The sequence below is a fragment of the Rhododendron vialii genome, chromosome 9a (genome assembly GCF_030253575.1).
Source record: "Rhododendron vialii isolate Sample 1 chromosome 9a, ASM3025357v1".
NCBI classification, from domain to species: domain Eukaryota; kingdom Viridiplantae; phylum Streptophyta; class Magnoliopsida; order Ericales; family Ericaceae; genus Rhododendron; species Rhododendron vialii.
In genome coordinates, this window is record NC_080565.1 from 34,544,606 (window position 1) to 34,559,039 (window position 14,434).

A 14,434-nucleotide genomic window follows, 5' to 3' on the forward strand; every position below is an offset into this window, starting at 1 on the left:
AAAAGCACCCCGAGAGAGAGAGAGAGAGAGAGAACATAGTAATCCAGGGTACCCTAGTCAACATGTACATGATATTAAAAAGCATTCGAACCCATTTACTCCACATTCAGTTGTTAGAGCAATCTTAAGAAGGATAATGGGCGCATATGCTACCTTCTCCCAGATATATAAAACTTAGTAGCATATCCACTCTAACTTTTTACCAAGCAATGCGTTTCGATGAGCGCAATAATGCTGCCAAGCTCCTCCAACATAAGTCAACCAGATAGCAATAACAGTTTCAAGCTCCTCATTCATTTTCCTCGCTCCGTACTATGAAATATAGGGTTCATGTTCTTCGGTGCTCTTCCCTGAGCCCCGCCCAAATTCCTTTTGTGTTTCAGCAAGTTGGACTAGCATTCCCAGAGTGGATATTACCAAAAGAGAGAAGACACCAAAGCTAAAGTGAAGAGATCTACAGCTCTTACTTGCAAAAAATTTACATATATCCATAATATGATCATATTAGAAAAGAGCGGAATTAATTTTCGCACCAACTCTTTTACTATATGCACTCTCTTCTTTTTGTCTTCATTCAAGTAAACTATGCAACCTTGTCCTTTTACATGCGAATATGAGAACAAATAAAAGGACAATATTGTAGATCCATGTGAATAAAGATCAAAAAAGGAGTGTGGACAGGGAGTGCAAGATCCATTACCCAGAACAAAACCTCAATAAAGTTTCTCGCCATTCAAAACCTCAGTGCCTTGCATCAAATCTTCATCTCTTCCATGTGCTCTACCACTACAGCTTCCAGCTGCTGCGTATCCTGAACAGCACTATCCCTCTTCTCTAACTTAATGGATGAGCTGGTGGTGGCTGGGGTATGGGAAGCTGCCATGGAAATAGGTTGCTCCTCCACACAAACTGGAGGAGAAAAAGCGGGCACCGCCTGCTTTATACAGACAGGTGGGGCCACACGTACTGGTGGTGGAACCTGCAGCAGCTGTGGGGCCCGGCTAGGCGGAGGAAGCGGCGGTGCAGAAAACACAGGTATCGCATTCCTTATAGTCACAGGTGGCGCAATTCCTTGATGGGCCCTAAAATGCCGGACGGGAATGTAGGGTGCTGCTCTGGCTGCAGGGAATATAGGTTTCTCATTAACTGTTGCAGTTACACGGGTGGTACGAGGGGCGGTATTGGGAAATATAAAGGGAAGGATTTTCGATGTTCTGGTAGGAGGGGGTTGGGTGGTGCTTAATGGCTTTGGGTTCTGTACTGGAAATTTAATTGGGAGTGATACGTTCAACATCTTTGCCTTCCAGAGAAAATTCTGCAGAGCACGAGCCACAGTGACATGCTCCTGCTCGTCAATATTTGCCTTATCTGATGATGAACCCTCAGATTGTTGCACTACTGGAAAGACATACAACAAGAACTTAGTTACATACAAATAGATACATCAAAGGTTTATCACAAACACTGTATGTCTTGTCGAGCCTGCTCCAAGATTTCCTTTGTCTCATGTTTTTAGGGGTTCACGATTATGCTCTTACTCAAAACTAGCCAAACAAAGTCATGGTGGACATAACATATATTAGTTCTATTTACCAAAAAGAAAAAAGAAAAACATATATTAGTTCTACGTTTTCATGTTCAAATGTACCAACACAAAGCGTCTTTGCAGTCAAGGAACGAAGTTTCATTTCATTTCCACTAGAACAGCCACAAAGTTTCTATTACTAAGGACACCAAACCAAACATGAGTGGAATCCTGAAATTCCAATGTTTCCACATAACCGAATCTGACAGAAACATGTTCAAGTTCTACTAAACATACCGAAACATTGAGTGGTCTTGGTAAGTAGTAGAACTATCAAACAATAACATTTTTGTGTTTTCAAAATTCTTTCTATACTTCCCATATATTCCAGATGCATTTCCCGATACATTTAATTTTCCTAGCTAACTGAAACAACATGCATGTGTTTCATAGAGTGCTAGTGATCTGGCCAGGCTTGCAACCAGAGATAGACTGGCTAGATGGGGCATAACTACAGATATCTCTTGTGTGTTGTGCAGCAATGGTTCAGAAAAGAACCCCACCAACATCTGTTCTTTGAGATCTCTTTCTCAGCAAATTTTTTGGGGGCAGTACTACTACTGCAGAGTCTGGTATGTGGAGGCCTATACACCTGGATCAGGTTATTAGCTGGGGTGTTAGCTAGAAGAAAGGGAGGAGCTTAGGTGCTATATATTCAAGCTTTGCTTGGCAGCCACAACATACTTTCTTCGAAGTGAAAGGAATCAGAGAATTTTCCAAAGGAAAAGCATGCATGCAGAACCTGTTAGAAGGTCCTTTGTGGATTCTATAAGGACCAGGCTGAGCAATTGGTCCTTTTTGGTTATATTCTGTTGGAGTAGTTTTGTGTATTTACATTGTTAGGGGCTTGATCCTCATCCCATCGGTGGTGTGTTTGTATCCCAGGTAAAACGAATTTTGGATCTTTGTTTGAAGTAGAAAACAAGAAAATGGGGCTAAAGCACGGAAGTGATTCAATTTCCATTAGAACTTAAAGCACCAACAATAGCACCATTTTACAAGTGGTTGTGATAAGCAGTTCTTGATACAGGTAATAAGATAAATTGGTAAAAATAGTATGAAATATGTGTGTTTCAGTTGAAGCAGCAGTAAAATGAAGTTGAACAATTCCTTTGCTTTATTGGTATTTTTGTTGTGCAAAACTGGAAGGGAAATAGAGCTAAGTCAACATAGATATATAAAATAGACACCAGATGATATGATTGGAGTGTAAGAAAGAAATTGAGTATAACATTTTTCACTGTAATTGAAACTTTGTGCCTTTGGTCAAAGCCACTGTAAGCCTGTAACTAAAAGCCTATGTGGTCACCTAAATCCAAGGAACAAAATCCCAACCTCGAAACTGGGGTAGGTCTATTTGTTTGTGAGATATTAACATCTGTCGCCACAATACCCACATTGAACTGGTGTGTGGTCACCATTCACTGTGAAACTCTAACTTAGAAGCTTGACTACTTATGTATCCAATGAGATATGTATGCACAAACATGAATGACAAGAACGCTTCATCACAAAGGAAGCTTCAGAAACATAGTATACATTTGGATACAGCTGATCAACAAATTCCCAACAAGATCATGGCATAAAGGAAAACATTTCCTTATCTCACACTTTCAATTACAAAGCAATGGATTGGGCGTGACAGACAACAACTTCAGTCTCAAAAATTCAAAATTTGTCCCAACTGTTACAATAAGCATGCGTGCAGGAGTGCCCCGCCAATAACCTAATTATTGATGAATTGTTAAAGAATATACACTATCAACGTGTATATGTACATTAATATATATATATATATATATATATATATATATATATATATATATATATATATATATACCGGGGCGGTTCCGGGGACACCCAAAAAAACACCTAAAAAAACACCTCATAGTTCCCGATCAAATTTTGATGATCCGAGCCGCTCAATGTAATCACAACGTGATTTTAAAGGTTCCCGATCAAATTTGGGAGTATACATATATACTCCCAAATTGTTTCTGGTTGTGCAAGTAATTTGGAACAATGATGCATGTTTCTTATCGACATGCATCAATTTGTCTTCTCGTCTAATCGGATTCATAGCATATGAAAAATTATTTTAGCCGGTTCTCTAAAAGATTATTAACTTCTTCACATTTGGCACTTGTAAATAATCTTCTATACAATTTTAAGGACTTACATAGTTTTAGAGAAGACCAAGCTGCCATAGCTGCATTCTTTTCAGCTTGTTTCTTATTCTTGGCTGGTTCGCCAGTAAATCTGACCCCAGCCAACTCTACAGTGCAACTGAAGGCAGTTAGGTGTCCATGGCCCGATCGGAAAGTTGTGTATATCGGCAAAGCTGCCCCAACCCTTTGCGAAACCTCCTGCAGGAGATTCTTGTAGACCCCTGTCTCATCCTGTCAATTGCATAATTATTTGTCAGTTCACAAGCGGAATGGCAGTAAGCGTGTGGCAAATTAATCATACCAAGGAATTATGTATCAGCATATGCTGCAACTTATAATGGCTTCACGCAACACCATACGTATCCAGTCTTTAGACAAGGCAATTGATGGGCTTACGTTGCCAACAAAAGATAGAGGCATACATTGCCAACAAATGATAGAGGCAAAAGTTACCAGTGGGTAAGCACCATAGACAGTATACATCAATTGGCATCTATATAACTACTAAACTACATATCCGTGGATATTTTGCAATCATGGCAAACTTTTTCCAACCAACAATTTGGCGTCGTACAAAGTTCTACATATTTGGTTTCGAATATAGGTGTATCAGCAATATAAACATGCTGTGCATATAGAATTTGTTCAGCAGCTTAAATTACTATCATTATGGAGAAAACCAAAGTTCAGTTAGAAGTTCACATCATATAGGACCTTGCTAAGTGATGTACCGAATTCAATAATTAATGCAATTATAAGGATTCTTAACAAGGATAAGCAATACTATCCTTTATGTCAAACCATTTCAAGCTTATTTTTCAAGTAGGACCATAATTTCAAGTTTGCAGTCGGGAACCCTAGGTCACATAGTCTCCAGTGACCCTCTAGTCCCGTTCTCAATACTTGTTCTATGCTCCAGCAGACCCACTCTCAATCCTCACTTGTTCTATGCTCCAGCAGACCCACTCTCAATCCTCACTTCACGAATTTTAATAGTTTGGGATGTTTATCAAAGACATTTTATGTCAAACCGATCCCCATCAGCAACTACAATCCCCCCAACCTATGTCACATAATCTCCGGCATAACTCTCAACTCGCTCTAAGCTCCCGTTCTCAACCCGCGCTCTCACTAATCATACTAGTTTGGGATGTTTTCTAAAGACACTTTTATGTTCTCACTCTCTGTTTCGCTCGCGCACATGCATTATGTCACTAAATACTAAGCCTCCACCCCCTTCTCCCCTCTCCTCCCCCGTTTTACGATTTTATAACCAATTCATTTTTCTTTTTTGATTACTTAGGTGTCCGGGTTAGATTACACGCACCTCGACTAATCCTGAGGGCCCAATCCCACCGCTCACTTGATGGGAGTCTAATTAAAGTTTTGCTCCATATGGACTGGCCCTTTTATAACCAATTCACTTCTCATTGCTTAACCTAACAAACTCTACTGCAGGAACAACTGCTCGCATTAACCCAATTCAAGCGAAATTCCAACAGACGAAAGACAAAACCCTGACTTACGCGCAGACACTCACCAGTATCCTCGCGGCGAGAGAATGCGAGGGCCCCTGACTGGAGAGCGAAGTGAGGGCCACCTCGGCCGCCGAGTGCTCCGCCTGCCTCAGCGTGGTGCAGAAGCTAGGGCTCTCGAAGACCTCGCCGTTGAAATTCACGGTCGCCTTGAACCTCGGCGCGTGATCCGGACCTTCCCTTATGCACGTGTACGACGGCAGGTTGAAGCAGCTCCGCTGCGCCAGCTCTTGCAGCTGGTTCTTATACATCTCTCTCTCTCTCTCTCTCTCTCTCTCTCTCTAAGTGGGCTTTGCAAAACCTAATTTCAACGCCACGGAAACGGCCAGGTACCAGCCCAGATCGGAATGGAGTACTTTGGGGTTTTGGCTCGTACCTTGATTCGTCTTTTTGCACCCAAAAGGGGAGAAAGAGAAAGAGAAAGAGGTTGCAGCTTAGAAAAGAACAAAGCAGAGAGAGAGAGAGAGAGAGAGAGAGTATTACTAGTACTACTAGTAGGATTACACAGTGGTTTTTTGTTTCTAGGTGCGTGAGAAGATGTTAGGAAGCGGTCGCCCTCACGATGAGATATCACACTGATTGTCTATGAACGTCTGATTGCGGTTGATTCAACTTGATCGTAGGTCACGCGGTCGTTCATGCGACCTTTCTATCTCCGCTCTTAATTACTCCCATTGCTGTACGTTTTGCTCTCAATATCTCATTATTTCTAATAATTTGAGGGGGGTTTTGAAAGATGTTTTCGCACTTTTCTTAGTGTTTGTTTACTCTCATTCACGCTTAAACACGCACATTGTGGAACTTAGGCTTTGTTCGAGGGCACATTTAGTATAAGTGGGCCGATTTCATTCTTCAAGAGCGCTCATTTAAATTGTCATTTTCTTGACGTGATCGTTATCAATAAAATAAAAATAGAAATAACAAAAAATATTGGATATGGAGTATTGAAATGCATATATAACGTGGGGAAAATAAAATTGTTAAAGCTAATGTATTGAATTATTACATGATTACTAAGGTATGATCAACTCTCTTTTTTATCGGAGTGATTAACTTAGAGTCAAATTCATACGAACTGGAGTCGGTCTTGTTCGTTTTTTTTTTCCCCAAAGCCAAGTCTTGTTGGTTTGAGGCTCTCAAACTTTCTGCGCACGATCTGCATGATTCTAAAGTATGATTTACTTTCAAAAATCTCCATTAAAACCTCAAACGGACAAAGCGCGCTCCACCTGAAGACTCCCAAACGAACAAGGGTCATAGATTCATCATTTTAAGGGTCATACATACACTCATCATCTTGTCCACAAATAATTGGAGCACATTCTCAAGGAAGTTGGAACACCACACATGATTATGCTCCGATACCATTCAATACGTAAATTACCGGTCCCCGCCCGGCGAGGGGCGTACTGGATGCAGTGCAGTCGTCCTACTAGTTGTAGCTGACCACACTGGATAAATGGCCAGTAAATACGGCTGTCAGGCATTAATACCATATAATAAATGAATCAAAGACTCAAGAGATGAGAGAGAAAGAGAGGATCATTTCCTCGTGGCGACGAGAGATTATTCAGTGCTTCAGCGGCCTCCCACTTTACTTTACTCCTCAACGGGGTTTCCCACGTGTTTGGCCCAATTTGGGGTAGTAATTACGTAGAACAGTAGAACAATCCCAATAAGGTTTTTATACTATCTATATATACATCTCGGAAAACAATATGCAAGACCCTTGGTGCCCGTCACGCGGTGTCCGGGTCTCTCCGCCACCATGCATTCTTGAAAGACTACGAACTCACTAAAGCAACACAGTCAACAACACTTAGAGCCCGTTTCAGAAATCTTCTTATTTTATAAGTACTTATTTTGGAGCTTTGTTTCACAAAATCAAAATAAGCAGCTTATTTTTACATTTTCAAACTAAAAAATAATGTAAATGAAAAATAATTTTTCAAATTTTTTTGCACCGTATTAAAGATCTCAATGAGATCTATCAAACAAGATCCATAGTGATAGGAAAATTATTTGCGTAAACACATGATTTTTGAGCTTGAAATTACCTTTTTAAAAAATAAGTACTTATTCACCCTTTTGTGGAACACACCTTATTATTAGACAAAAAATAAGTTCTTATTCCGAAACTAGAACGGACCCTTAGGCTCGGATTGTGTAAAAATTAGGAAAATATTTTACAAATAAAATATTTTTCATCAATTTGATGAAAATGATTTATCCTTAAATTTTTCGTAAGTTATTTTTCGAAATGAACCCGCTGCCTTCTACCGCAATTCTCACTACTCAATTTCCTCTATCGTCAGTCCTGACTCACGTTCAATTTCAATATTCTCATCTCTCTCCACCGTTTAAGCCCCTCCCCCAGGCTACACTATTTTGTTGATTTCTGAAAATATTTTCAAGTGCCAACCAAACACAAAAAAATAAAATTTTGAAATTTATTTTCTAAAAAAACATTTTACATTAAAAATATTTTATATCGAAACAAACGGAGCCTTAGAAAAACACTAACCAAAACAAGTGAAAAACTAACTAATAAAACGAACTCCGGCTTAAGACTGCAAACGAGCCAAGCTTTACTGTGTTCAGCTTGTTTATTAAGTTTTTAACGAACATGAGCTCGAGCTCGAGCTCAGTGAAAACTTAACGAGTCGAGCTCGAGTCGAGCAGGCCTTGGTTTGACTCGAGCTCGAGCTTGTTTACAAGCCTCAACAAATCAACGAAAAATGTATATATATCTTCGCATAAGCCTAATACAACCAAAAATATTTTGATTGTGAAGGTATATATCTTTCATTTTCCTATGGAGAACAAATTATGAAATAACAATAAAAATCCTAAACTTATGTGTATATACCTCGGCTCGCGAGCCAACTCGAGCCAAGCTTATAATAGCTCGAACTCGGCTCGTTTACAAAACGAGCTAAAAAAATTGACTCGAGCTTGTTCGTTTAACTTCCGAGCCGAGTTTGAACGAGCCACTAACGAACCGAGCTGCAAGCTGCTCACGAGCGACTTGGTTCGTTTGCAGCCCTAGTCCGGCTCTGCCTTGGAAACCACCATCAGCTAAGCTCAAGTCAATGCATCCACGTATGAGTCTTGCATGAATGCGTAGTAAGAGAGAGGTCCGGGCACCATGGCCCACAGTCAAAGGCCTTATGGAGTTGCAGCTTTTCAGAATGGAGAATTTTGAACTCGTTCGGCAAGATGCTGTTTTTTTTTTACTATTCACAATCCTGTTTTTTTTACCTTAGCTCGTTAAAATTTTTTAATTATACTCTATAGTTAGTTACTGAAATTCAAATACATTTTTAGCATATAATTATCGAAATATAATATTTTTTTCAACAGCTATTTACTGAAATTGTATGTTCGGCAGTTGCTTACTGAAAGTTGAACATATTTTCGACATATAGTTACCGAAATATAATCTTGTTTTCAACAGCTATTTACTGAAATATTATGTATGATTTTCAACAACTATTTACCAAATGTGTAGTGGGCTAAAGGTAAAAATACGGGACTGCGAATAGTCACCCCCTTCTCTCTTTTTTTGGCAACTTATCTAATGAAAAAGTGTTAATTTTAGAAATAGTCCCTCTTGTTTGCAAGCAATCTCAATTTCGTCCCTCTAGTATTAATTGTGTCATTTTTAACCCTGTAATTTATATTTTGTCTCAATTTGGTCCCTCTTACTGACGGTGTTATTAGAACTAACGGAACTCTGGGGCAAAATTGATATTTCACTCGTAGAGGTACGAAATTGAGACAAAATGCAAACTAGAGGGACTGTTTTAAAATTTTTACTTTTTATTTTTGATTTTGCAAAGACAAACTCATACCTAATATATTTCTCACCTTAATTATTTTTCTTTGATTGAATAATCAAAATATATTTGGGAAAATAAAAATATTATTTTAGAATATAATACAAATAATATTATGAAATTTGAAAAGAATCCCTTAGTTAAATAACTTTGCATTGGGTTTTTTCTTTCAATGGATTTATCTTGATTTTTACAATCTCATTATATTCTTTTTTACGCTATTAGAAAAAAGAAAGATGTTTCGTAACAAAATGTTTCATCACAACTTTTTCCTTATTCACCAAAAAAAAAAATCTTTATTTTCACTATTAGAAAGAAAGAAAAATGTTTCATATAGAGATTAACAAAGTGTTTCATAACAATTTTTTTTTTTTTTTGTAATCGCATAGAAAAGAACATATGTAACGGGATTGTAAAAATTAAGATAAATCCATTGGAAAAAATTCGATGCAAAGATATTTAACTAAGGGATGGTTATCGAATTTCATAATATTATCAATAATATATTTGAAAATAAATTTTTTAACTTCCTCAATACATTTTGATTATTCAATTAGAGAAAGATTTTAGGTGTGAGTTTGTCTTTGCAAAATAAAAAAATGTAAATTTTCTAAAATAGTCCCTCTTGTTTGTATTTTGTCTCAATTTTGTCCCTCTAAGAGCGAAATGTCAATTTTACCCATGAGTTCCGTTAGTTTTACTAACGCCGTCAGTGAGAGAGACCAAATTGAGACAAAATATAAATTATAGGGTTAAAAATGACACAATTAATTCTATAGGGATGAAATTGAAATTGCACGAAAACTAGAGGGACTAGTTCTAAAATTAACCCAATGAAAAAAGGATACTTTTATTTTCTAATGAATTTAATCTTTGTCACACCCCTCATGTGAATTTGAGAAAAAGAATTAATGTTTCGAAGAAATGCACAGAAGTTAATTCATTCGTTGCCATATTCCTACATTGTGTAATTTGTGTCATACCTTGTCTTGCTTTTTTCATATATTGATATTTTCATCTACAAAATGGGAGCATTGATTTTGTTTTATTGTGATTAAATAAAAGGCATTATTGTTGTAGGAGCTCTTGCAACCAATATAACTATATTAATCAATTTTTTTTAGGTTAAATTTCCCATATATCCCTTCGAGTTTAAAGCGAACTCCACTTTAGTCCTTATCCTTCTAATTTGAACAATGTGGACCTTATAGTTCTTGATGAGTTTCAATGTCAATCCTCCATTACATTCCGACCAATTTTTGGACCGAAAATACCCATGTGCTATCCACATGAGCACATTAGAGGGGAATATGGGGTATTGTGGGATCTACTGTATCTACTGTACCCATGTGCTATCCACATGACCAATTTGTTCGGCAGCTCCCTTCACCGAAAAAATTCCTTGTCGGACTCTCCTCTCAATTTTCATATTACTACAGCCCGGCCCCTACTCCCGCTTTGAAATGACCCTTTCAGCACCATTTTTAGTGCTACAAGATTGAACTGCCAGGTTGATCATGCATCGTAAATTAATGGCACTTTGAACTTACCAATTAGTTTTAGAGAGACTAAGAGAGTAGTATTTCGTGGGTTTAGTTTGTAAATGAATACACTGAATTGGTTTTGAATTACATCGTTTTGGTTACACTTTCTAAAGAACACTTTGCGGAAATGATTTTATATCGAGAATCTAGAGTTTGTGCTTTTGAAAAATGATGATTGAAAACAAAAATTGAAGACAAGTTCTAAACAAAACCGAGTATGAAAACAGGGTTCTTTCCCAAGTCCACTTATCTGTATTCTTCTCGTTACGTACCTGTAATCTATCCGAAGCCAAAAAGAAGAACATTGCACAGAGGATAATAAACCAAAAAACCAAAAATAGAACCTCTGAAGGAGGTGTTCTTCTTTGAGGAAATCTTTCATTGTCTTTGGATGATTGCATCTGAAAATTTTCATTTTCGAAATTGGGAGATCAATTACACGAGAATTATCAAGTGAAATTGAACTACATATCTAACCTTGGTTTCGTATAATTATTGCACATTTTGTAACGACTGTATGTGGAATGTAGTAGTTGTTAGAACGTGTGTGAACGTTTAGTCTCACATCGGATAAATAGAAAAAATGTTGAGTTTTAATATAATGTTGGGTGGCTCACTACATATAAGAGTTTTGAAGTGAGTATGAGTTCATCCAACTTCTATGGGGCTCAATTGATGTGTTGAAATCTTTGTCGTTACTCCAGCAAATTTGACCTTGAGGATACAATGGCAGGTCAATGCATTGTCTCGTTCGTTACTTGGGCAGATTTGACCTTGAGGATATAGTGGCAGGTCAATGCATTGTCTCTGTTGTTACTCTAGCAAATTGGACCTTGAAGATGTAGTGGCAGGTCAATGCATTGTACAAATTCCCATCAAGTGGTACATGTGTGAATATTAAGTCCCCCATCGGATAAGCATAATAAATGTTGGGTGTCTCACTACTTACACGCTTAGGGCTCGATTGGATGGTGTTTTCGTTGGGTGTATTCCACAATACACCCGAATGAGGGTTGATGGGACTAGATTGGCTAGGTTTGGCTTCCCCATTTCCACCTATGTTTGATTATCCCCCTTCTTCGCGTATACAGGCCAATCAGGTGGTAGAGGTATTAAATTATTGCCACCCCTTGAGCTCTCCATAGTTTATTCGGCCTAACACACCTATTTTTTTTACCAAAACACCTCTCCTCATCCCCCTCCCCCAACGGCTCTCTCTCTCTGTGCTAACAGAAAAGAAGAAAAAGAGTAGATCACCACCACCACCGACACAAAAACTAGGGCTATAAATAAACCAAGCAGCTCGCGAGCTCAACTCGGTTTGGCTAGTTAAGGCTCGACTCGGCTCGTTTACTAAACGAGCCTTAAGGGAGGCTCGACTCGATTAAAAAGGCTTGTTTAGTAAATGACTAAGCTCGGCCATTAGGGCTCAAGCTGAGCTCAAACTCGAGTTTTTGGCTCGTTTAGTAAACTCGCCGCTGAGCTCGAACTCGCCGAAACTCGGTTCGGCTTGGCTCGTTTACACCCCTAACAAAAACACACACACACACACACAAACATATGTATGTATATGTAGAGAGATGTACCTGTTCTTGGGGGTGGGTTCAGAGACGATCGGAGAGAGAGACAGAGAGACTGGGAAGAAAGTCTGGGAGCAATTTTGAATATTTATTGATCGGAGAGACTGTACAGATTAGTGGGCGTCGCCATTGCTGCTGCTGTTCTTCTTTTTATTCTTATCCTTCTTCTTCTACGGTTGTCTCTATCTCTCTCTCTCTCTACACGATAATAACAAGGAAACAAAGAAAAATGATTTTGGTGCATGTGTGACCATGTGTAAATTAAAATGCCTAATCAATTTAAAACATAGCCACAATTAAAACATAAATATAAATGTGTATTACAAGTTTTCCAACTTAAAAAAAACAAGATTTATATTTTACAAAATTGTTAAATTATTTAATTTATTGGTAAAGTAAATTATTATTGCTTAAAATTATCAAAAAGTAATAAAAAAATATTATGTTTTGCAATTATATAATTAATGTTATGCATAATAAAATTTGGGACTGCATAAGGACAAAAGAGTTATTTAACAGTTTTTTACATTATGCATCCAATCTTATCCCCCCTCATCCAAACTATCTAATTTTTAATCCCTCCTCTATAAATGTCACTTTAATGTGAGCCCTCAATTTTTAACTAATACCTCCTACTATCTTATCCCCCTCCATAACTAATACACCAAAAATTTATACCGCATCCAATCTAGCTCTTAAGCTTTTAATTTAATGAGTCCAAGTTTATCCAACTTAGCTTGGGCCCAATTGATGTGGTAGATTCTATGTCGTTGCTCCCAACAAATTAGACTTTGAGCACGTAGTTCCATAATTTGCACTAATTCCTAAATCCTTTTTGGAGATCCGTGTGGTTCTGAAATAGGGTTGGGCTTCTCTCCATTTACGGTCCCGAAAAGTTCAATTATCTTTCTCAAAATGCAAGAGTATCTTTCCGGATAAATGCTTTTATGAGATCCACACTCTTAAGATAACTCCACCAAATTGACCAGAGAGTCGGAGACAATAACCAGGGCGGATCCACATTCCCGGAAAAATACCTCGAGAAACTTCGGCGGTGATGCACCTATGACCTTATCATGTGATCATGAAAGGCAAGTATACAATTATCTGGCACTAGCAGTTGGCAATAGGTAAGGCCAGTGATCGTGAGAGGATTCTGCAGATCTCTCTGGGTGGTCCAGGACTTGATGTTCTACACAAATTCGAGGCATAGAGCGTGGTAGTACTAATATCCAAAGAATGTTTGCATATCACCTTTTGGAGATCCCCACTCCATATGTTGTTGTTGGTGCTATTTGTGGACTGCATGCATAGAGGTGGGATTAATGCTCGGGCAGCCACATCGGGTTTGCTTTTGTTGTCCATTTCTTTAGAAAATTGATTTTCGCGGTTCACTTTTGTATGTAGACGCTAGCTCCACTTTGTACATGAAGTTACTCGAAACTTTACATTAAAAGTGGAGCGCTCGCGTACAAAGGTGAAACGCCAAAATCAGCATCATTTTTTTTTATTATCGATTTTAAAGTTCTTTGCTTTGCATTTACCAAAAAGAAGAACCGAAGCCCCCCGAAAAATGCCATCAATGTGCATGTTTTAGTTAACTTTCATTTCCTACTTTCTTGTTGCTACCCCAGTTGTGGTGTGGTCCTATAAGTGTGGTGGAGATCTATATATCATACGTTTTACTTGTGTTTGTTTTTGTCTTTCTTCCATATAAACAATGTACCTGGCTTAAATGGAATGTCATGGGTCAATTCTTTTCTCTCTCTGATCTTCTTTTTTTAATATAAAACAGATGTTCGGGCAAACCTTTCAGTAGCCCCATTTCCTAAGATTTGGAAAGTTTAACCTCCGTAAATTCAAACATGTGATCTCATAAGAGACAAACACTTATTTGCTGGGCCGACAATAAGTGCTTGTGCATACCATTGGTCAATTCTTGCTAAAAGCAAAAATTGACTATTTCTTTTTGTTGGATTATTTATTTATGGAGTATTCCCTTTGGAGCCATCAATGGGACTTAGGCAGATACTTGAATCCTCCTAGGTTTTATAATAAAATATCAACAAAGTAAAAAAGTTGAAAATAGTTTAAAGCTTCTACTGTGAAGAATAGTCAGGTTATTGATCTCTATTTGAAGATAGGAACATTAACCTTGTTCTTATTGAATTTTGAGGGAGATT

At 38.0% G+C, this 14,434-nt stretch overlaps 1 protein-coding gene across 2 annotated transcripts; it reads right to left on the reverse strand.

The window, feature by feature from the left end:
• Positions 1-440: 440 nt before the first annotated feature.
• On the reverse strand, positions 441-5,753 carry LOC131301405 (double-stranded RNA-binding protein 2-like). Of its 2 annotated transcripts, none has more exons than XM_058327702.1 (3): positions 5,294-5,753; positions 3,765-3,984; positions 441-1,395 (listed from the first exon to the last, which is right to left on the reverse strand). In XM_058327702.1, the coding sequence occupies exons 1-3, from the start codon at positions 5,537-5,539 to the stop codon at positions 755-757; spliced, it is 1,107 nt and encodes a 368-aa protein (XP_058183685.1). In that variant the 5' UTR covers positions 5,540-5,753; the 3' UTR covers positions 441-754. The 2 variants fall into 2 exon arrangements, with proteins under 2 accessions (XP_058183685.1, XP_058183684.1); XM_058327701.1 differs by having other exon boundaries at positions 441-1,398; positions 5,294-5,751.
• Between the last annotated feature and the right edge of the window lie 8,681 nt (positions 5,754-14,434).